Source organism: Osmerus mordax, chromosome 19 (assembly GCF_038355195.1).
Source record: "Osmerus mordax isolate fOsmMor3 chromosome 19, fOsmMor3.pri, whole genome shotgun sequence".
Lineage (NCBI taxonomy): Eukaryota > Metazoa > Chordata > Actinopteri > Osmeriformes > Osmeridae > Osmerus > Osmerus mordax.
This window is the reverse complement of record NC_090068.1, coordinates 12,522,946-12,545,962: the sequence shown is the minus strand read 5'-3', so window position 1 is coordinate 12,545,962 and position 23,017 is coordinate 12,522,946. Positions and strand designations below refer to the sequence as shown.

The following is a 23,017-nucleotide window of genomic DNA, read 5'->3' as shown; positions in this document are numbered from 1 at the left end:
TCATAAAAATTGTGTTCGTGGAAATAGAACATCTAACGAGGATGTTGACCTGATCGCTGCGGACGCTTAAATGCACATTTTGAAATATAGATTTGGACTCATAATGATTATCAATTGCACGATAGTGGATCTGAATGCAACATGCAACCAGTCAAGTGATCCTGGCTGTGTAGCAGGTAAAGTATTATAGGGTACAAATACTGTTTTATGTTACCTATACTAAAACCTGTGATTCATGTGGAGCCCACAGCAGGCCAACATTGCTACTGTGCTGTAACGTGTGATATAGCAGTATGATGGAAAACGCTTTTTTGTTTGTTTTTTGTTTGTTTGTTGTTTTTTTTAGCAGATGGTGCCATCCTGAAAATGTTAATTGCTATCTCAGTGATTAGTGTGCTCTTGATATTTTTACTGGCTGTTACATGGGCAAGAAAGTAAGTGTAAAATGTTATCTCTATCACGTAACATTTATAAAAGCCGGTATAAGATTATGTTAAATATAATCAAATACAATACAGTTCTGAGATACTGTTCCCTGGCAAGGTACCGCACTTTGACTTACACAATACGAGAGCTGCATGGCACCGAGAATCTATTGACCAGACGTCCACCGTCCACACCTCCAGTGTCCCCCTTTCTACACCCGTTATCTGCATTAGTCGCACGTGACTCCCAGGATCCCATCTCAACTGACAGCCTGCATGGACGCCCCGGACGCTCAGCCGCGAGTAGGACGAACGCAGCAACTGTCACCGTACAGGTAAATCTACAGCGACGCTCTTTTGTCACTGTTCATCGCGTCAACGCTGCGTGATCTCGCATGTAGACTTAATTGTGTGATCCTGTTCCAGGGTTCTTTCTTCAATAAGCATGAACTGTGCATGCAGGTGCTCCTCAAAGCGGGCAGAGAGGGAGTGTACTATAAGGCCAAAATGTTACATAGTACGTGTAAGGGATACACTAACGTAACCTGCAAATTAATAAAGGAAGGTAAGGCAAATATCATGAATGTTTCTGACACGTATAAGTATCGGTAACAATAAGTCACGTTTGTTCAGAATAAACTCAGCCATCTGCCATGCACTGTGAATGTGTTTTTTTTTTAAATTATTATTATTTTGATAGCTGTACCAAAGAAGAAGATCTAGAGAGAGGTGAAGATCTTGAGGACGTTGGGAACACACAAGAACCTGCTTCAACTGTTGGACTGGAATATCACTGACAGTATGAGCCACTTCTATCATGCTCTCAGATGACACAAGGAAGGCCGTAGCCTTGGATTCAACATTGGGGGGACAAATTAACATTTCTAATTATCATTTCGGACAACGTGCGTGTTTGCCTGTATCACATTTATATTTGTATTTTGATGTCAATATATTGGGGGGGACATTTTGACCAGATTTGAATATTGGGGGGGGGGGATGTCCATGTATATCATGACTACGGCCTTGCAAGGAAGGAAGGTGGAAGGCAGATGTTTGAAATCTGTACAGTAGATGTTTTATATCTGCATGTTAGATGTTTACTTTGTGTATGTTTTTCTTGTTTTCCTCTAGCTCCATACACATTGATCATGGAGTCAGTGAACTGTGGAACCTTGCGCAGCTTCCTCCAAGTCAACAAGGAGCGGCTGAAGAGAGAGAGTAACCTGCAGACCCTCCTGACCACAGTAGCGTATCACATCGCCCATGCCATGCTTCACCTGAGCTCCAAACGGGTACAGTCAAAACAGAATCGACATCGTAACATCCCACGAACAGTCAGAATGCAGCTGATTCAGTTCATGGCTGTCGTCCAGGTTGTTTTCTCCTGGCCTCTCCTCCTTCTCCTCTCCTGACCTACTGTATGTCGCTTTGGATGAAAGACAACGAAACAAACACATTTGCATCTGTGCTCACCAGGTTATCCACTGTGACCTGGCCCTGAGGAACATCATGGTCAACAGTTTCCCCTCAGAGGTGAAACTGACAGAGTTTGGCCTGGCCAGAGACCTCACCTACATGAGGAGCCGTCGTGGGATTCGAAAAGGCGTCGACAAGGTGAGGAGAACTGTGAGGGTCGAGCAGAAATCCCCAAGAGATGCCATCTACGGTGCGCTTACTACGACAAAGTTGCGTTGCTGTGGTTTTCGCCATGAATGAAAGCACAGAAAGAGCACTTTCTTTGACCCCAGTCGCTCTGTTTTGTATTCACAGAACAAAGTACCTCTACGCTGGTATCCTCCTGAGTTCTTCCAACACAAAACCTACAGCTTCAAAGGAGATGTCTGGTCCTATGGAATTCTTCTGTGGGAGATGGAAACTTTTGGTACGGTCAAAACAAAGAGTATTACCACATCCGTTCGATGTGAAATGTACTGTGATGCTGGATTCTATGATATATTTTTAATCTGTGTGTCTGAATTAGGTACCTTGCCGTATCCAGATATGGCCACTCCTGATGAAGTGATACGTAACGTCTGCTCAGGATACAGGAACATAGATCCAGAGTCTTGCAGGCCAGAAATGTGAGTGTCCCTGCTCACCAACCTCCGCGTCCCACTCATGAACAGCCTACGCCAGAGGTCTCTAACCCTGTTCCTGGAGGCCTACCTGCCTGTAGGTTTTCAGTCCGATGCTAATCCAGCACACCTGATTCTACATTTACATTTAGTCATTTAGCAGACGCTCTTATCCAGAGCGACTTACAGTAAGTACAGGGACATTCTAATAATGAGCTGGTTGATTAGGCAACTCGTTTTGAATCCGGTCAAATTAGTATGGTTGGAGCATACACCAACTGGCAGGGAGCTCTCCAGGAGCAGGATTGGAGACCGCTGGCCTATGCTAAATTGTTTCAACTGTTGTCAAATCAAGCTTTATTCGTACAGCCCTTTTTATAAGCACTGTCACAGAGGGCTTCACATACGCCCATAGAACTGCCCCTCAACCACCCTTAAGGAAGACAAGGAAAAACTCCCAGAAAAAATCACTAGATGAGAAAAAATTGAAGAAACCTTGGGAGGAGCAATTCAGTGAGGGATCCCCTCCTCCAGAGACGGTTGGTGAAAGAGAGAGCTGTTCTAATGACGTTTGTTTTTTGCTTCTGGATGATTCCGTCCATACAGATGCCAATTGATGAGATCTTGCTGGCTGGATCCCTTCAGTCTTAGGCCCTCTTTTAAAGACATCGTCAGGGTCCTGGAGAACATTCTGGAAGATGATCATGTTAGTGTGTCTCCGTTTGTGCAAGAAGTTACCTTTAATTAACCCTTTCCGTACTCTAAGTGAATCTGGTAGAATGATTGAGATGGATTTTTAACACGTTTTCTTTTCCCACTTTCAGGATTATGTGAAACTGGAAAGCATTGACCAGGCCTTTTTTGTGAGGGGTGATCGGTGAATGTTTTTGTCCAAGCTTGCACTTATTTAAGGAAAATGTACTGATAGGCTACAGTAGATTACCTTAAGTGCACACTTGCAAATGCTTTCACTAATATATTTATTTTTTATAATATCTATTTTATTTCCTAAATAAATCTGTCATGGACACCGTTTGTTTAGTTATTGATTACTTAATGGGGAACGATTACATTGCTGAACTTAATTTTACCCCATAATTATTGAGTAAAAAAGTCTCATGCAGTCTCTGCTGCTGTAGACCCATTTGTTCAAGCTTCAAAAATTCTAATTGAATAAAATTCAGGCTGCTGAAATTGGAATGGGGAAATTCAGATCCCCAAAACATTCTAGGCCAAAAATATTTAGGCGAAAAAAATTGGGCCCAAAAAAATTTGAGCCGTAAAAGTTCTAGCCCAAAACATTTGAGGGGGGAAAATTCTAGCCAAAAGAACTTGAGGATGATTTGGTGAATTCAGAACCAACAAATTCGATGGTGTTTAAATTTCAATATAAAGTATTCAACGCCTTTTAAAATTCAAAACTTGCACTTTTTTTGCTTCCATACCCATCGCTGCTGGTGAGACTTCCGGTCTGACTTATACACCATGACGTCTGTTCTCCTGCTGCGCCCACAAACTATCATTTGGTTCAAGGCGTCTTCAATGTTGCATACGTTTACATGTATATATTTAGCCATCGACGCAAAGCCTGCAAGGCAAATAAAGAGTTACTAACATTTTAAAGGTGAGTTAATGTGTCCTTACGTTATGGAAAGTGCAGTTCGTGATTAAGCGTATTTAGGGAGTTGCAGTGTCGGCGCTAGCCTAGCTTGGCTAGCTGGCTAACGTGAGCTAGCTAGAAAGCTAACTTGTTTCTGCCAGTTGTGCCAGCTACATAAGTACTAAGTTAAAATGTATTAGCTAGGCTTGGCGAAAGGCTCTCATCTACCATTGTAGTATCTAGATAGTTTTACCAGTAATAAGCTGCTAGTTGACTAATAATATAGCTACAGTAGTGCTGTCTAGCTAATACTAGTTTAACAGTCGCTAGGTACCTAGCAACTGGTGTCGTACTCTAAGATTGAAAGCAAGATATGGGGATTAGAAACATCAGGCTAACCAGATACTACTGGGTAGGTCGTTAGTTGGAATATTTAGCTACCTACTTGACGATATCTTTGTCAGTAATCTACCTACCTAACGTGGAGATGCGGCTTGAGGTGTAACGCCGTCTGGTAACGTTTAGCACCAGCGAGATAGACTTAGTTAGCTACCAACAATGACTTTAATTGTCTCATCTCACAGATCACTGCCATGTCTTTGGAGAAAACGTCTGACCTGGTTAATGAAAACACTTGCGTGTCCTCAACTTTAACCTTAGATCTCCGGTCCCCACATAGCGCTCTTCTTGACGCTGACCTGTGTAAAAATGGCAAAGGCACAACCACGTCCTCTAAAAAGCGCCATAATTATGCCACATCCACACCTTTGGACCTGTTGAACGGCACGATGGTGGACATGGACGACGGCGAGTTGAGCCGTCGCGAGGAGGAACGGGTTCGGAACCACGAGAACGAACAGGGGCAGAGCGAAACTGGAAGCAACGCCAAGTGGGTCAAAGAAGGTCAGAATCAACTGCGAAAGGTGGCGGAGAGGCAACAGGACCATAACCGCAACCACAACGGGAGTCCCGATGACAACCCCAACCAGAATTCTCAGGACGTGGAGTTTCAGGAGGACAAGAGTACCTTGAAGACCCTTCGGTCTCTGTGCTCTGAGGTCAGTGAGGCTCTTCTGATCGACACCTCCACTGCTCCTCAGGAGGAGGAGGAGGAGGAGGGGGAGGAGTCTCTGCTCCTGCCTGGTGGGGAGAGAGACACAGACTCGTCAGAGGCTCAGAGCAGCAGTGAGTCCAGGAGAGAGGAGAGTGCGGACGGACGGACCTCGTGCCCGACGTCTCAGGGGGGGCGAAACGGAGTCCCCAGCGACGAAGACTCCAGCTGCATGTCGCTGTCCCAAGGCAGCACGGCCAACAGCAGTCCTGATGCTGACCCAGGTAGGAGAGGCTAGAGCAGCCAGGCTACGCTGTCAGCCCTGAACCTTTTCTAGTTGAACTCAAAACACGTCTGACGTTGGGCAGCCCGATAGGTCATCTGATAAGTGTGCATACTGAGGCCTTATCGCACCGCCCAGGGTTAGGATCCGGCCCTTTGCTGCATGCCTTCACCTCTCCCTGTTTCTCCTCCTGCCATCACCTGATTTGAAAAAACAAATCGGCTTTATATGATGATCTTTCATGTTTTCCCTGTATGACTGTCTGTGTCGCTGCCTGTCGTAGAGTCGTACTGGGACCGCAGTGCGTTTGAGACGGATGCGGACCTTCCAGCGGGCTGGATGAGGGTGAGGGACACCTCGGGGACCTACTACTGGCACATCCCCACAGGCACCACCCAGTGGGAGCCCCCGTCCCCCGCAGAGGAGGGGGAGCCCCAGGAGAGACCCTCCAGCACGTCTCCCGCCGTCTCCCCCAGCGAGGAGCCACAGGTGAGGGCCAGGAGGAGAGGATGGGAGGGGAGGCCTGGAGGAGAGGCCTGAAGGGGAGCCCTGGAGGGGAGCCCTGGAGGGGAGCCCTGGAGGGGAGGCCGGGAGGGGAGGCCTGGAGGGGAGGCCTGGAGGAGAGGCCTGGAGGGGAGGCTGGGAGGGGAGGCTGGGAGGGGAGCCCTGGAGGGGAGGCCTGGAGGAGAGGCTGGGAGGGGAGGCTGGGAGGGGAGCCCTGGAGGGGAGGCCGGGAGGGGAGGCCGGGAGGGGAGTTCCTCCCTGAAGGAACCCAAACTCCTGTGGGAACTTCGTTTGACAATTAAGATGGTCAACGTGATGATTTTTTACGATTAACTAACTTAGCCAGTGTTGTTTCAGTCACCGTCTCCCCATTCTGATGCCCACAGACGCTCTAGAGTCATTGTACATATATAAACATTGTACACTGTTTCTGTCCCTAACTGACCTGTCTGTTTTTAGTTGACATGGAGTGGGGTGTCTCCCCGCCCGAACAAGTTCAACGATGAGGACTTATGGAAGGTGAGTGAGCGCCACCAAAGCCAGCTACACTTCAGACTCCACTTCCACTTGTAATCTCACATTTACAGTTGACATTTACTCCTAGCTTCACTAATTGGCTTCAATGTCCTTTATACCAGGAGGAAGATGTGAACTCTGACCAGAGCCTGAAGGAGTTTGAAGGAGCCACTCTGCGCTACGCCTCCATCAACCTCAGGTGGGATGAGAGGACGTCTCTCTAGGTGAGGTCTCACCAGGTAGTCTTGGTCTGTTTAGATGTTTCATCCTGTGTCTTCACTGTTGCCCCCAGCTGCTCCCAGTCTGAAGGCAGAGAGAAGCTGGATTCTCTCATCAACGACCCAGACACCAAGGTAAGTACTCATGCATGTGGGGGTTTTTATAGTTTGACCTTGTTACCTCCATACGCATCTCACCATGTCTCTCTCTATCTCCCCCCCCCCCCCCCCCCCCCCCCCCCCCCATCAGGTGTTTGCGGTGCGCTCCCTGGGCTGGGTGGAGATATCCGAGGAGGAGATGGCCCCAGGAAAGAGCAGCGTCGCCGTGAACAACTGCATCCGCCAGCTGTCCTACCACAAGCACAACCTGCATGACACAGCCGGGATCTGGGGAGAGGTGAGGGGGGGGAGTCTGGGGTCAGCCAGCCCTCCAGGGGGCGCTGTGCTGTATGATGGCTGGACTGAGGGGATGTTTGATGGGGTGTTTCTTCTCCCCCACAGGGCAAAGACATGCTCCTGGTTCTCGAGAATGAGACGCTGAATTTGATTGACCCTCTGGGCCAGACTGTGCTGCACTCTCAGCCTATCGTCAGCATTCGAGTGTGGGGCGTGGGGAGGGACAATGGCAGGTCAGTATCTAGGCAGATTAGCCAAATCAGCTTTGCTTGTGCATCTCTTGAAACGTTCACAACGCAGACTAAAAACAAACAGGTTATTAGTTATTCCTTAAAAGTCCTGCTCTGTTTCCCTTGTTTGTTGGTTTTGAGTTGATTGATTGATTTGTCATGCTTGATTTGCTTTCTCTCCGACCCGCTGCCCTCGGCCTATCAGGGACAGGTAGTGTATGATTGACACACCCATCATCTCTCATCCCATGGCCCCATGATGTGTAGTGATTCTAGTGCTGGTAGTCTCACTGGCAGTCCACGCCCCCTGTCTGTACAGGCCACGCCCCCTGTCTGTACAGGCCACTCCCCTCTGCTGCGGCCTGTCCACTGTCTCCCCTTGTAGTGTCAGTAGATACATTCACCCACGTCAGATAATGACCACTAACACTCAAAAGCTCCCCAACGTTTTTGTGACCGTAGAACCGTCGACCTTGTTTTCATCCCCAGAGGCCATCCGTGGCATGTCTCATTGTCAGAGTGAGAGAGTGAGAGAGTGAGAGAGTGAGAGAGTGAAAGAGAGTGAGAGAGTGAGAGAGAGTGAGAGAGTGAGAGAGTGAGAGAGTGAGAGAGTGAGAGAGAGTGAGAGAGAGTGAGAGAGAGTGAGAGAGAGTGAGAGAGTGTGAGAGAGAGTGTGTGTACTGCTGTACTGACATCAGTTCTGGTCTGTGTTTCTTCCAGGGACTTTGCGTACGTGGCCAGAGACAAACTGAGCCATGTGCTGAAGTGTCATGTGTTCCGGTGTGACACCCCGGCTAAGAACATAGCCACCAGTATGCACGACATCTGCTCCAAGGTAAGAACATAGCCACCAGTATGCACGACATCTGCTCCAAGGTAAGAACATAGCCACCAGTATGCACGACATCTGCTCCAAGGTAAGAACATAGCCACCAGTATGCACGACATCTGCTCCAAGGTAAGAACAGAAAGCCTTAATTCGGAGTTCAATTATTTACATTAGGCCACAGATATTCTTCGTGGAAACATCTAGAACAGGGCAGGGGGGCACGAGGACCAGGGTTGAGAGGGGCTGATTCAACCCACACAGCTCATCCTGAATGTGTTCTTGTTTGCCGTCCTCTTCAGATCATGGCCCAGAGGAAGACTTCTAAGACGTCTGTGAGCAAACTCAACATGGACCCTTCCAGATTAGCTGACAGTCCTTTCCAGGGTAAGAACCAGTGACCTGTGAGCTCATCCTGAACCCCCAAGCTCCTGCATCGAAAACCCAAACTAGTCTTTCCTCCTCAATCTCATCTCCTCCCTTCCTCATCTCTCCTCTAAACCACAGAATTCCCAGCACCAAAAAACGAGCTGGTCCAGCGTTTCCAGGTGTGTTACCTGGGTAACGTTCCTGTGGCCAAACCTGCAGGTAAGGAAGGCTTTGGTAAGGAATGCTCTTTTTTTTCTTCTCTTTATTAGCTGCAGTGGGGACAGTTTGTAGTCCTGTGTTGGGCAGTGGTCGTGTGATTTGATGGGGTCTATAGATGACTTGGTGTGTTTGCATGGTGTCTGTCCAACTCGGATCAGGAAAATGCACCCTTAGACTGCTCTGGTTGTCTCAGATTATCAACCCTGTACTTTCAAAGCTTATGAAAGCCTTGAAAGGTGGCCCTTCCTGTCAGAACCAAAACCAACATATCTTTTTATAGTTGGCTGTGGTTTCAGTTAAATATCCTGTAAAGTGGAATTGAAAATGAGGTTTAAGTTCACCACACCACAGAAGAATGTGTTGTTTACTACCCATCCAAATTCGAATGAAAGAAACCCACAGGCAAGTATGTTAAATTAAGCTTTGAAACTGTGAGAAAATCAGCAGTCTTCTCTGCTTGAGACTGGGGGAGCGTGTCGCCTGAAGGAGCTGAGTCTCCGCCCGTTCGAATTTATTGAATTTAGCAACAACAGCAACACTAGCTAAATCAATTGCAGATATCAGAACAGAGCTAACTGCAGTCTGAGTGTTTTATGTGTTAATTACTTTGTCTTTGCATCGTAGCAGCTGAGTAACAGAATGCAATGTAGATAGGTCGCTGTGATGTAGATCAGTCGGGTTTTGGCTCCACCTATACAAAACCTGAGCTGAAAACGGAAGAGAAACTGTTAAATGGTTTAACTCCACAGTGCGACAAAGTTTTAGAGCTTTGCACATGCTTTCAGGAACTCATTTTCACACGTATATAATGTACTGAGAAGCAAATCATGGAATTTGCTTTACAGGATCTTTAAGGTTTCAGGTCCTGTACTTACACCATCCTCTGCCCTCCCTCCCTCCCTCCCTCCAAGTGTTGATAATCATTAATCTTGAGTGACAGCTGAAACTGGTTCCTCATCCCTACCGGTCATCATTTGTCTCTTCTCCCTGCCTGTTCCAGGGATGGACCTAGTGAACGTTGCCCTGGAAACCGCGTTGAACTCCAAGTTGAAGGACGAGTGGCCGTCTGTGACCGTTAACGTGGCCTCCGCCACCCTGACTATCATCGCTGCCGAGGTGGGCCCAGTCTCTGTCTGTCTCTCTCTTACTCTCTCTCTCACTCTCTGTCTATGTCTCTCTCTCTCTGTCTCTCTCTCTCTGTCTCTCTCTCTCCCCTCCAGCCAGCCATCCAGCATCAAAAGGTCACCAAAGAACCCGGGTCACCATGGAAGGTGTGTGTGTGTGTGTCTCTCTTGTCTCCACAGACGCAGGAAGTGATGTCGGAGTGCCGCGTGCGTTTCCTGTCCTTCATGGGCGTGGGGAAGGACGTCCACACCTTCGCCTTCATCATGGCCGACGGCCCCGGAGACTTTGTGTGTCACATGTTCTGGTGCGAGCCCAACGCTGCTAGCCTGAGTGAGGCTGTACAGGCCGCCTGCATGGTGAGGCACCAGGGACACCACACATTTACATTTAGCAGACGTTCTTATCCAGAGAGACTTACAGGAAGTACAGGGACATTCCCCCCGAGGCAAGTAGGGTGAAGTGCCTTGCCCAAGGACACAACGTCATTTTGCATTTGTAACCTTACCGATAACCTTCAGATTACTAGCCCGACTCCCTAACCGCTCAGCCATCTGACCCCCAACTAACACCAACCCTAACTTAGCCCTTATATCCAAACTCACCCATGAACTTCCCTGTGTATTGATGGTGTGTGTGTGTGTGTGTGTGTTGACTGACAGCTGCGCTACCAGAAGGTTCTAGATGCCCGGCCGCCCAGCTCCTGCCTGCCGGGGCCCCAGGCTGACTCTGTGGCCCGCCGCGTGGGCTCCAGCATGAAGAAGGGAGTCCAGAACCTCCTGGGCAGCTTCAAGAGGTCCGGGGCCCAGACGCCCTGACTGCCGCCAGCCAGCCAATCGGACGCCCTGACCACCGCCAGCCAGCCAATCAGCTCCTCTGTGACAGTCCTGCTGTCTCTCTCCACACCCCTCTCAGACCCCCCCCCCCCCCTCCCCTCCAGTCTTTCCTGGTTGGCTGGCAGAGCTGTGGGCAGGGGTGGTTGCTATGGAGATGACGACCAACTGCCACCAACTGGCCACTGCTGCTTCCTGTTCTGACTTCCTAATGCCACTGCCTGATTGGACGAGATCTGCCATCTCCGTTCACTTGGGAACCCATTTCACCTTTAGTTTCCTGTTTTTCTTTTTATTATTTTCTTTTTGTTGTTGAAGTGACGTGTTGTTGGGCCCAAGCAGCACATGGTCGTGACGGGAGGCAGCAGTGAAGGGTTTTTCTTTCGTTAGAAAGGTTTTATTACACTTCAAGGAAGAGAGTGCTGCTCACAAACCAAGATGTCTGCTGTTTGACTGATCTAGTGACTGATCTGTTTGTAAAGATTGAAATGGAAAAAGGTGCAATTGAATTGTGAATGTTGACGTCATCTGATTAACTTTGGTTCTTTGGTTTGGAAAAAGTTAGAAAGGAACAGCAAGGAATGGAAAAAAGCCAAATATCAAAAGTAGTCTGTAAACAAAATTTTAAATATCTAAATATCAGAGCTGAAAGAACACACTAATGTAGCACTGTCAGGAATGAAAATGAGAATGTTTTGGGACTTAGTTTGTATACTGATACAGTTTGTTTGGAGCTGAGGAACCAACGAGGTCTTCGACTTTGTTTGAATTTGTTTAGCAAATTGCAGTGAAACAAGTGCATCTCGCCAATGTAGAGAATCTTTCTGACCGAGAGAGAGGCTGAGTTTACTGTAGAGAGCAGCTAAGCCTTCACGGAGGCTTTCTAGATCAGAAGAAGAACGTGTCTATTTGCGTACCGGCGTCACAGTACCCCCTCACTGTGAGGAGGCGGAGGAAACCGTTTTAAATGTCAATGCTGTTCCTGTGTCTTGTGTCAACGCCTCCAAGTCCAGCAGTTTTGTGTGTAATTCTGTTTTCATATCGGTCTTCATTATTCATATTTTTTATTTTCGTACATATGTTTTACACAAATTGTCTGTCAGATTTTGTATGTTACGTTTTTTTGTTTTTCTTGACAGCCAGTTTGTGGAGTTACTGGAAATGCAATATAGAAAACCTTTTGTTTTGTAATTTCTCTTTTTTTATTTGTGTTCCACCTTTTGTCTGGTCTTAAGTGTTTCTGTAGAGGGCGTCTTCCATAGCTGTAGTTTCTGTTACACTTATCTCACCAGGACACGTGACGACAGTGTCTCTTGGCAATAGAAGCTATGCCTGCCATCTTTAGTTTTGACACTACAGTACTACTAACATTACACACTTACATACACTACATGTATGTTACATACACTAATAAATACATACACTACTTACAAAACACGTTGTTAAACTTTGTTACTCTTTGTTTTGTAGAATTTCATTGTGTTATGTTTAGCTAACTCATTAGTGTTTTCCGTTAAGTGTGACACTAAAATACAATTACAATTGGTGCCATGTCACTTAAGATGTGTGGTCCCTAACTCATCCTGGTTGCGTGTTGCTTGATCACTATGCTTGATTGTTGTGATTGTTGACGTACAGTACTGTGTAAAAGCCTCGGGCACCTAAGATTTATTTTTTACTTTTACATGATTATCGTCGTCAATATTTTTGATGTGTGTTCCGTATTTGTTCTTCAGTATGAAAGGACAGCGTTGAGAGAATTTTCATTTCATTAAGTCTTTTAATTTCATTATTTCTTTTTCAAAATGTGTGTTTGTGCCTAAGGCTTTTGCACAGTACTGCAGATGTAACCTGACATGAGATCTGTTGGCCAGCCCTCACCCTTCCAGTCAGGCCGTGGGTGTCACAACACTGTCTCCTCTCAATCTGACGGCCCCGATTCCCAGACATGGATTCATCCTGGTCCTAAAGTAAGAGAGAAATTCAATGAAGATTTCCATTGAGAAGTATTTTTAGCCTAAGAGCAGGCTTAATCCATGTCTGGGAAACAAGGCCTACATTTTCTTGAAAGGGAGATAGAGGTTGTAAAAGTTCACTGTAGTATGATATAATATGAAACGTCAATAAATGATCTCTCTGCGTGTACCTTCAGGGCCAGATAGTGACCCCAACGTACAGCTTCTCCCATGGTGTGATACCCAGAAAAGCCAAGGAAATATATTCTAACTGTGTGAATCTCAAGCAACATGATCTTTTATCTGATGAATGTTGCACACAGTGTTACTGATTATTCTCCTGTGTGAGATATTTATTAAGCCTTATTTAGCAAACGACACTGGTCTGTTCAAAGTCGTATCACACTATGATTGGATATCAACTGATCGCTAGAGTGCAAGAAAGACTTTTGTTTTTTTATCCTTATTTAAGATTTAAGATGAATCAGATGGTATGTGTATATATATATATAGGTATATCACCTGTCACGTTGTAAAATTAAAAAACCTTTTAACCTGATAGTTTTTTTCTTTGTTGATTCTGTATTACATAGGGATGTCCAAGATTCGCAGTTTGCATTCAAATCAAATTTATTTGTATAGCCCTTTTTACACGCAAGCATGTCACAGAGGGCTTCACACACGCCCATAGAACTGCCCCTCAACCAACCTAAACCCTCAAGGAAGACAAGGAAAAACTCCCCCAAAAATGCTCCCAAAAAGCATTCTGGCTGGCAGCAAGCAGTTGGATGAAGGCCTGTGTTATCAGCTTCCACCCTGGGTCTTGTTAATAGCTGTTCGCTTCCCAAAGGGGCAAGAGCAGATGGTTTACTCTCTCCATAATTTAATGACTTGGACATGTTTGCTCTACCAGCAGCATTAGTTCCTCTGTTCAGCAGACAGACACAAGCAGATCCTGCTCTCAGCTTGGCACTGTCTCTCCTCTGAGAGGATGATCCCACCCTCCTGAATATTCATGAGGACCTGTCAATAAAAACAAGGTCTATTTCGACGTTTTATCCCTTTGTCGCTCGGATTCCGTTTTTTTTTTCTCCACCCAGTAAGGGGAAAATATAATCACATGTAAATATGCTGCGCTGCAGTTGACACAGTGGATTAACATCTCTGCATCTCACCCTCCCCGTGTTTGTGTGCATCTGGTTTGTCTGATCACACAGGGTCGGCGAGGCTGCAGATCTGCTCACAGTCACACTCTACAGCAACCAAGCCCCTCTGATCACTCTGGAAAGTTGGACTTGTTTGAAAGGCAGAGAAAGTCACCATGGTAACAGCTGGGTAGGTTGATCAAGTCTGTCAGCTGTCAATCATGAGGTGATGTCACTGAGATACACCTCATCACACTGTGTTTCATTTCCTGTCTACTGTAGATGGAGGTGTTGGTTTGGTTGAAGGATAAGGGACTCTGGAGAAGAGTGGATTATCATGTACGACCACTAAGGAGAGGTGAGTCATTCTCTAATTGGAAGTGCATCCTTGATTCGCAGTCGTAAATATCCTTCATGCTGTTTGTCCCTAAGTTATGAAGTTAAATGCTTTACATTAGGACCCAGGATAATGAATAATTAGAAATGTTTTAAGTGGTGAAAATGACATGCAATTAAAAACGGTTGGGATGCTCCAGTAATTATTCCACTAGGGCTTATTAAAAACGTGTGAAATATTGTAATCAAGCAAGATTGATATTCCCTAAATGAAGATCATTAATATATGCTAATTTAATTTAGTGGGCTGGTATGAATAGTTAATTATGCAAATAATTTAATTAGATATCATGGTTCAGGAAATGACACGGTCTCTGACCTTTCAAGTATCACACTAGTCCAGATACAAGGGCTCGCGCAGGGAAGGGTAAATCTCAGTGGTAGAACGTTTGACAGCAGATCAAGAGAATCCTGGTTCAATTCCCCCCACGTCGCTCAAATGAATACATTATTACTATACGGCGTTGTTGTGGTTAATTCCCATAAAACACATATTTAACAGCTGAACGTGAGGCACGCTTTCGCTGCGCAGAGCTCGCGCTGCGCAGAGCTCACGCTGTTGTCAATCGCACCGAAGCCTGAAGAAGAAATACACATGTTGATGTTAGCTCGTGCCGGCTCACAGCGGGACTTCTCCCGTTGTAATCCTCCAAACAGGATGTTCTCTCGCTGCGACGGGATGAAAGACGAGCGCGGGGCGGGAAGCTGACTACGTCTCGAGATGAGACGACACAAATTGGTGCTTCTCTGAACCCTCTTTTCACTTTAGCGTGAGCTGACACCCGCCTCTAAACCCATCATGCAACGGTGCCGTTGTGCTTCATTCCGCTCTCAATCATCGGTGACAGCTTGCATAAATAAGAATCACCCCAACCACATAGCCGAGCATCCATTGAGAATGATAAAATAACTTATGTCTTTGTGCCAAACATTAGTCCGGTGGTCCTCTGTAAAACTTATTTGCTCCGACTTAATATCCTGCCTCCTATTTCCGACCCATCCGTCATACTGCAGCTTTTACCTGTCAGAAGCTGTGATTACTCTGCTGAGTGCTGACATGTGTGTGATGAGTGTGGTGGTGATGGTGAGTGTGTGTGTGTGGGGGGGGTTAATGGTGATGGGAGGGGGGGGGCGATCAGGGCCTCACCAGCCTGACTCTACAGATGACTGCCTCCTCTGGGACGTTTCATGGCCGGCAATCTGCCTGAACGGCACCAGATGAGACGTCCAATACGAGCCTGAACACCAGACAAGTCATCCAGTGATCACTCTCTCTCCCTCCCCTCCTGTACCTCTCTCTGCTCCCTTCATGCTTTCTGACATGACTCAAGACCTTCATCACTTCATCCTCCTCTTTGATCTTGATTAGGGCTGAACCATTTCGAGTACACCCTCTGCCGATTCCTTTTTTTAAGTGTTTGTGACTCCACATGACAACAACTCTTCTCTGAACGGTCTGTGAACACGATTCATGGAATACGAGAAACAGGATATTATGCAGAGAGAAAAATACCAAATCAATATAGTGTAGGTGTTGGGCCCTGTCTGTGTTTGGTTCTGTCAGGGTGAAATATGGCCCCAGCCTCTCGGCAGAGACGCAGTCGTTCCTGGGGGACTCGCTAATTGCAAATAAATGTGTGTTTATTAAAACGAGGAAACTCGGCTAATGAGGATTTATTGTGAGACTGAAGATGATGTGTGTCTCTGACAGCCGAGGGAAGGGACTAGAATACAGACATGAGTTTCTGTTCGACATTCACCGCAATTTGAGCCAAACAAAATTCTAGCCCAGAAAAATTGAGCCCAAAATTATTTTGAATTTGAGCAGCCTGAATTTAGTTGTATTTGAATTTCTGTAGCTTGAATTTTTTTTTTTGGGGGGGGGATCTGAATTTTACTGTTCGAATTTGAGCAACCTGAATGTTGTGCTATTTAAATCACAGCTATTTAAATCAGATATATAGTACTGTGCAAAAGTCTCACCTATCCAACATCTTTTACATGAATATTATCTTTAACATTTATTCTCGTCTTTCGTAAATCATAAACGTAAACATCTACACATCCCGGTAGCTGTAGGATGCTGGAGTCTTTCTGCTGATGGTAGACCCAGTCACGCAGAGTCGCTGTCCTTGTTCTAACGCTTGTCTCAGGTGTTCTGTACTGCAGTCATTAGTCTTCACTGATCTCCCCTGTGAGACCCAACCAGCCTTCATTAATCAGCCGTTAGCCAAGAGCGTTATGAGTGCCTTCTGACACACACACACGGACACACACTTTCACACACACGCTCACGTGCACACACACCCTCACACACATATTCATGGTCACACATTTACACACACACACACAGGTTCACAAAATCACACAAAGGGAAAGGGAGTTTCCGTTATACACGAAAATAAATGCCCGACAGCAGAACAAACATGTTGGATTGTTTGTCAAGGTCCCTACATCTCACCTGCTCGGCCCCGTCACCTTAAAGACCACTTCATCCCCCTGACGGATGTTCTCCTTCAGAGGCAGAGGTTAGGAGGAGTTCACCTGCAGTCTCTCACCTTGTGGCTCCCCCCGACACACTCTCAGCCTCCTCCAGCCCCTCCTCCAGGCCCTCCTCCAGGCCCTCCTCCAGCCCCTCCTCAAGGCCCTCCTCCAGGCCCTCCTCCAGGCCCTCCTCCAGGCCCTCCTCCAGGCCCTCCTCCTCTGCCCTGGTTTCCTCATTCCTTCCTGCGGGTTTGCCGTCAGCAGAATGGGGTTCTGTTTGACTTAAACGTGGGGGACCGGATGGGATTCCCGATCAGGTGGTCTCTGAGAGTTGAAGCTCTGAGTGAAGCGTCTTTAAGGAGGAAGACAGTTGAAGGGTTCTTCAAACACAGGAACTCAAGTCATCAGTTGGGGTTTTGATCCATTCATTTAGAACCTGGTCTTGGAGTGGCATGTGCCATGGTTTACACTCCAAATCCTGATTGCCTACTTTAAAACAGACGATTAGAGAGGACTTAGCGATAAGACAGAAGGATTGTGTTCACAGTGAGGTGAAGCTAACTGAATGCCTGGGCCATGGTTTCATGGCTGCTGTCTCGATTCCCTTTTAAATTTCAAAATGTTCAACCTGGCTTTAAAAGTGTCTGTCTGTGACAGTTGCGTTTGTGCCTACATTCACCAACAGAGGGCAGTCATGCCCCTTTTCACCAGGAATTTGAAGTCAGTACACCTGATAACTTGCAGACCATTTCACAAATGGATTAGCTACACCACAGCCCTGATCCTATGGTCAATAAAGTGTGTTATACATGGCTCTTTAATGCGTTTTAAGGTTATTCTCTGTGACATGCTCTCCCAGATGGACAATGATCATGGCTCTTGTGACTTGTGTGTAACAAAATACAAACAAATTGCTGATTCACTCTGATTCAATCCTCCGGTATTTATCTGGCCGTTACTAAACGACATCTTGGTTTCAGTGTGACGTTACTTTGCATTTGTCCTTGTCTGTTGTCCTGTCGACACGGCCTGGTTCAGAAGAGAACAGCACACCAGAACAGACCGGACCAGGGGAAGGAGGGGCAGAGGGATGGGGCAGAGATGGGGGTGGAGAGGGGAGGTGGGAGGGGGAGTGGCAGGGGGGGGGGCTGGGGGGGGTGACTGCCGGGACCCCACTGGGGGACTGGGTTGGTCTGTTAGCTCGCTAATCCCTGCTGTGGATGTAGGTCCACACAGAGGCTGAGCAGACAGCTGTACCAGCAGATGCTGAGAGCAGACACACACACACACACACATATACACACACACACACCCACCTGCACGCACGCATGCATGCAAACCGACACACTCACAGTCTTACATAAACATACACAAGCACACACAGTTACACACACAGAGGAGCTGTCCTTTGTGCTCAGTCCTGGGCGGATGGACATGTGTCTGTGTCTGTGGTTTGCAGCGAGGGTGACACGCAAAACCAGCATTCAGTGCCCTCATCACTGACAGATTCACAGGGAAGGCATTTGAAGGAACAGTGAGAAGATTTTACAAAGCACATTTTTGGTTTACATATTTCCTGTTCTGTAAAGAGGATGTTGTACCAACCTGTGTGGCCAGCTCTGCAGCAGATCTCCTTTGTTCACATGAGAGAGAGAGAAGAAGAGGGAGAGAGAGGGAGTAATGGGGAGAGAGGGAGGGAGTAATGGGGAGAGGGAGAAAGAGGGAGAAATGAGGGGAGGGAGAGAGGGGGAGAAATGGGGGGGAGCGAGACGGAGACCAAGGTAGAGAGAGTGGGAGAGGGGGAGGAAGGGGGGTTGCTGCAGGGTTGGCTGAGACAAGTGTACCACACTAAACCACTGAGAGACAGAAGAGAGAAAAGCACGTCTCTTTGGGCAGTTCTAGATCAAAGCAAGACCATCACACGGCTTGTTAGAAGTAACCACCCCCGACCGCCCCCCCACACACACACTCACATGTTCACACACCCACACACGCTCGCGCATACACAACACACACTCACACATTCACACGTACACACGCGCTCGCACACACAACTCACACGCGCATACACAGAGCCAAACATCCCCTTAACAGACACACACACACACTCAAACTCTGCACATGTCCACGGCACAGTTACAGACTCACCACGTGTGTCAGGCAGGGCAATCGAAGGCCACAGCTACCCCAACACTCACCACATGAGACCACACTACAGCTGACAGCTTCACAACAAGACTCTCTCCCTAATCACAGACAGCCCAGCTTCAGCACACTCAGGTTGGGCCCTGCCCCTCAGTAGAGACAGAGCCAGAATGAACACACTCATTAAAAATATTTACTTGGACTCCACCCCACCCCTGCAGCAGGAATGCACCAGTCAGGTACTGTGCTCCGAAACCAACACACCCCCACACCGGCTGCTCACTTCCTGGGAATTTCAGAAGTGTTCGGTCAATAATGTTTTTACACAGTTTTAAGCATCGATTAAAGTCTGAGAGAGATTTAATTGTCTCCGTGAGTGTGTGTTGGGTGAGACGGACATCGCGTCGGGTTATTGAACAAGGAAAAAAGGTCGGACCATCACAATTCAGAATCAATGGTGAATGGTGTAGCCAGTCATTGATCCCATTGACTGATTAGTTGTGCCCCAATTACACTGATGATGTTTCACACTCAGATGAACAGGCGATGGTTTTCTGGGGAAGGTCGTCTTGGGACAATAAATTCTTCTCCACTGCCATAAGGCTCTTCAGCACAGCGTGTGTTGAAACTTGGTTTTAAATGACAATTTATGGCCTTTCATCAGCGTGTGGACTCTGTTGTAGCCATTGTATAGATTGTGTGTAGACTGGGCACTGTATCCATTGTATCCATTTTGTATAACATGAATTGTATAGATATTTGTCTGTGTAAAGTATATATTAGTCTGTGTAGAGTATATATTAGTCTGTGTAGAGTATTTATTGGATAGTCAGAGTTGCAGGTAGGACAGTGGGGTGAGTTGCTGTCTCACAGTTGTGTTGATCCTGCAGCTCCTGTGGTGAGAGAGAGAGGGAGAGAGAGAGAGAGAGAGAGAGAGGGAGAGAGAGAGAGAGAGAGGGAGGGAGAGAGAGAGGGAGAGAGGGAGAGAGAGAGAGGGAGAGACGGAGTTGCTGGAGTTGCTGGGTAATACTGTCTCTACTGTTGTCTTTGTCTTCTCCCCAGAGCTATCTCCCTTCCTCCCCTCCCCTCCGGCCCTCCAGGGGGGGGAGGAAGGGAGCCCCTCCCCTCCCACTGGCCTCTCCTCCAATCACACGCTCTGCAGCCTGGCTCCGGACCGTGGGGGTGCACGGAGAGGAGAAGATTTATGGCCAAAATTAAACATGGAGACATGCACATCAGGAGAGCAGAGGTGAGGGGGAGGGAGGGAGGGAGGGGGGAGGAGGACTAGGGAGGCGTGAGACTGCCACAGCTCATGAATCCTCACGCCTCCTCACCTACGAATCACTGCTCCATAGGGGAGAGGGATGACAGTACTGGATGATGAATTAGAAATGTATCTCCCCTTTCCCTTCCAACCTGTTAGCAGAGTTCAAGTAGCTTCCAGTGAACTGTGGGGAAAGCATACGTTTACCAGCTCTGCCTGGTTTCACTAGAAACCGTTTAACATCGAGCCAGGTTTCGTTTCCTGGTCTGTGTTGCTGTGCCGCCGGCGCCTGGTGTGGCAGACAGCAGGTGCCGTGCTCTGGAGACCACGGGTCTGTTTGTCATCGCAGAGGCAGGCCGCAGTTATCGGAGCGCAGGCGTGAGCGGCTCATCTCCTGTGATCATTACTATTCCATCACCGCTGCACCTCTCATCTCCATCATCTGTCTCTGCTGCCACATGCAAATTCGGCTGCTTTTGATGCTCGCAGTCCTGGCTCCCAAATCCCACTGATGAATGCTTTGGCCCGAACAAAGGCATTCCCTCAGAAATGGGGACAAACATATGGAGACAAAGAGCGGGAGACAGGCGGAAGAGGTCCTTTCAGGCGTCCGCCTCTCTGCCAGAGGACCAGGTGTGGAGGGAACCAAGCCAGAGTTTATTTGTCTTTTTTTTCTCTCGCTCTCTCTCTCTCTCTCTCTCTCTCTCTCTCTCTCTCTCTCTCTCTCTCTCTCTCTCTCTCTCTCTCTCTCTCTCTCTCTCTCTCTCTCTCTCTCTCTCTCTCTCTCTGTGTTTGTTTGTTGATTTCTCCAGACGGCCAGACGTTTTGTCTCGCTGTCATGCCTCCAGCCTCTCGACAACGGGCCGTTATCAGCGCCGGGCGCTAACGAGGACGTCTGGCTCCCCGCAGGTAAAGGTCAGGCCCAGAGCAGGGGGGGCCGGGCCACTCACACGGCCGCCACGGCAACACCACCTCGCCACGGCGACATCACTGTGCCCGCTTGCCATACCTGCCCGCCCCCTGACTCCTGGTGTGCGAGGCTAACATGCTCTAGTTTGACGATTCCAACCATAATCCACAGCATGTTTTCAGTTTCTCTGTTCTGCTTTTATATTCATTCAAAGACCAGTTCTATCTCACTGTTCTCTTTCTCTCCCTCCCTCCCTCCCTCCCTCCCTCCCTCCCTCCCTCCCTCCCTCCCTCCCTCCTCCCTCCCTCCCTCCCTCCCTCCCTCCCTCCCCTCCCTCTCTCTCTCTCTCTCTCTCTCTCCCTCCCTCTCTCTGTCATTACTCCATCGTTTGAAGCTGAGGCATAAATTACTGACAGAGCAGAGGACAGGCCGGCTCAAAGTGTATCGACTATTTGACAGAGTGTTTTGTTTAGGTGAGGCCTGAGGGAGGCCTCCACTCTCCTCCAGGGGCTAAATTAAGAGTCGGCCTCCATGCATGAGTGAGGGATAGCGGGTATAGGTGGTGACGGACTGCCTGGGTACAGCCCGGGGCTAGGGGGGGAGGTGGGGGCTTCTGCCAGGTGGAGCGTTGGGGCGAAGCTGCTTACTGGAGCTCACATGCCACCCAGGAGAGAAACGGTTGTCTGGGCAACCGTTTGATTGACATATTCCTGCTCTTGGTGCACTGCATCAGCAACGAGAGGACCCATGATGAAGAGTGAGTTAGGAGGATGATGATGATGGGGAAGCATGAGGGAGAGAGCGTGGACGAGCTGCTGCTGGCTTCAGACTGCCTGTAGTCAAAGAGGCTTCAATTATAACACATGAAACATGGAATATGCTGTGGTTTCTGTGTGAGCGAGTGTTCGTGCAAGGGTGGTTGTTTGTGTGCATAATGGTGTGTGTGTGTGTGTGTATGGCATTAGGCATGTGTGTGCTTGTATGTGTGTTTGTGTACTGTATGGCTGTGGGCATATGCCTGCTTGTGTGTGTGTGTGTGTGTGTGTGAGAGTGTGTGTGAGTGCATGTGTGTGTGAGAGTGTGTGTGTGTGTGTGTGTGTGAGTGCATGTGTGTGTGAGAGTGTGTGTGTGTGAGAGTGTGTGTGAGTGCATGTGTGTGTGAGAGTGTGTGTGTGTGATAGTGTGTGTGTGTGTGTGAGAGAGTGTGTGTGAGTGCATGTGTGTGTGAGAGTGTGTGTGAGTGCATGTGTGTGTGTGTGTGTGTGTGTGTGAGTGCATGTGTGTGTGATAGTGTGTGTGTGTGTGTGAGAGTGTGTGTGAGTGCATGTGTGTGTGAGAGTGTGTGTGTGTTAGATCTATCCATCAGCTCAGTCCTGCTGTGCTCTCCTGCGTGGAGGCTGACAGGCGTGGAGGTCAATACCACAGTTCAATAATGCAGAGAGAGAGCGGTTCAAACACAGGTGGGAGACTGAGTCTCAACACCCTCAGAAAGCACAGCTGCCTTTCCACTCCTGACCAGAGAAAGAAGCTTCTGGAAGACAGAGTTTTGTGACAGCGTTGGTCTTTAGAGTTGAGCGAGGGGGGATGGCTGGCTTCCATCACTGTCTGGGACAAACGCAGGGTTCTGAATGTGGGCAGCGGGGGGGGGGGGGGATATCTAGGAGGAGACTTCACAGAGGACAATCCCCATCAGATTGAGCTGTTGAGTTTTTTAACAGGTTGTCTTATGAATGATTTATCTACCAAGGTCCATTGCAACTCTGGTGAAAGGGAAAGTTTTAAACTGTAAACAGGGATTACCTTGGAAACACACTGGTTTTTGAATCATCTCCCATCTTTGATTGTTGATCAGGTAGAGTTGTGTTCGGGAGGGGAGGGCAGGGGGGCTGGGGGGCAGGGGGGGGCTGGGGGGGGGGGTGACTCTGCCGGGACCCCACTGGGGGACTGGTTGGTCTGTTAGCTCGCTAATCCCTGCTGTGGATGTGGGAGGGGAGGGGGAGGGGAGGGGAGGGGAGGGGAGGGGGGAGGGGAGGGGAGGGGGAGGGGAG

The 23,017-nt window shown here is 48.1% G+C and overlaps 2 protein-coding genes across 5 annotated transcripts; both read left to right on the top strand.

Annotated features, from left to right (window-relative positions):
• The first annotated feature begins 343 nt into the window (after positions 1-343).
• On the top strand, positions 344-3,518 carry LOC136963455 (tyrosine kinase receptor Cad96Ca-like). 2 transcript variants are annotated; one of them, XM_067257597.1, is made up of 10 exons: positions 344-434; positions 544-760; positions 852-990; positions 1,126-1,224; positions 1,560-1,720; positions 1,905-2,042; positions 2,199-2,310; positions 2,410-2,509; positions 3,110-3,209; positions 3,328-3,518. In XM_067257597.1, the coding sequence occupies exons 5-10, from the start codon at positions 1,577-1,579 to the stop codon at positions 3,382-3,384; spliced, it is 651 nt and encodes a 216-aa protein (XP_067113698.1). In that variant the 5' UTR covers positions 344-434; positions 544-760; positions 852-990; positions 1,126-1,224; positions 1,560-1,576; the 3' UTR covers positions 3,385-3,518. The 2 variants fall into 2 exon arrangements, with proteins under 2 accessions (XP_067113698.1, XP_067113699.1); XM_067257598.1 differs by lacking the exons at positions 344-434; positions 544-760; positions 852-990 and having other exon boundaries at positions 1,050-1,224.
• Positions 3,519-3,676: 158 nt separating this feature from the next.
• LOC136963094 (amyloid beta precursor protein binding family B member 1-like) lies at positions 3,677-13,178 on the top strand. Of its 3 annotated transcripts, none has more exons than XM_067257103.1 (14): positions 3,677-4,127; positions 4,764-5,438; positions 5,721-5,926; positions 6,401-6,460; positions 6,580-6,656; positions 6,750-6,810; positions 6,926-7,072; positions 7,177-7,304; positions 8,022-8,136; positions 8,430-8,514; positions 8,635-8,730; positions 9,716-9,831; positions 10,020-10,196; positions 10,500-13,178. In XM_067257103.1, exons 2-14 carry the CDS (start codon positions 4,892-4,894, stop codon positions 10,653-10,655), a joined length of 1,971 nt encoding a protein of 656 aa, XP_067113204.1. In that variant the 5' UTR covers positions 3,677-4,127; positions 4,764-4,891; the 3' UTR covers positions 10,656-13,178. The 3 variants fall into 3 exon arrangements, with proteins under 3 accessions (XP_067113204.1, XP_067113202.1, XP_067113201.1); XM_067257101.1 differs by having other exon boundaries at positions 4,688-5,438; positions 8,635-8,715; XM_067257100.1 differs by having other exon boundaries at positions 4,688-5,438.
• The last annotated feature ends 9,839 nt before the right edge of the window (positions 13,179-23,017 follow it).

What these genes read in the sequence shown, in the direction of transcription:
- LOC136963094 (XM_067257100.1), top strand. Translation starts at nt 4,697, where the DNA reads ATGTCTTTGGAGAAAACGTCTGACCTGGTTAATGAAAACACTTGCGTG. An exon ending in CAGTCCTGATGCTGACCCAG is followed by an intron (nt 5,439 to 5,720) that starts GTAGGAGAGGCT and finishes TGCCTGTCGTAG; the next exon opens with AGTCGTACTGGGACCGCAGT. An exon ending in TACGCCTCCATCAACCTCAG is followed by an intron (nt 6,657 to 6,749) that starts GTGGGATGAGAG and finishes TGTTGCCCCCAG; the next exon opens with CTGCTCCCAGTCTGAAGGCA.
- LOC136963455 (XM_067257597.1), top strand. Translation starts at nt 1,577, where the DNA reads ATGGAGTCAGTGAACTGTGGAACCTTGCGCAGCTTCCTCCAAGTCAAC. An exon ending in GAGTCTTGCAGGCCAGAAAT is followed by an intron (nt 2,510 to 3,109) that starts GTGAGTGTCCCT and finishes CCGTCCATACAG; the next exon opens with ATGCCAATTGATGAGATCTT. An exon ending in ACATTCTGGAAGATGATCAT is followed by an intron (nt 3,210 to 3,327) that starts GTTAGTGTGTCT and finishes TCCCACTTTCAG; the next exon opens with GATTATGTGAAACTGGAAAG.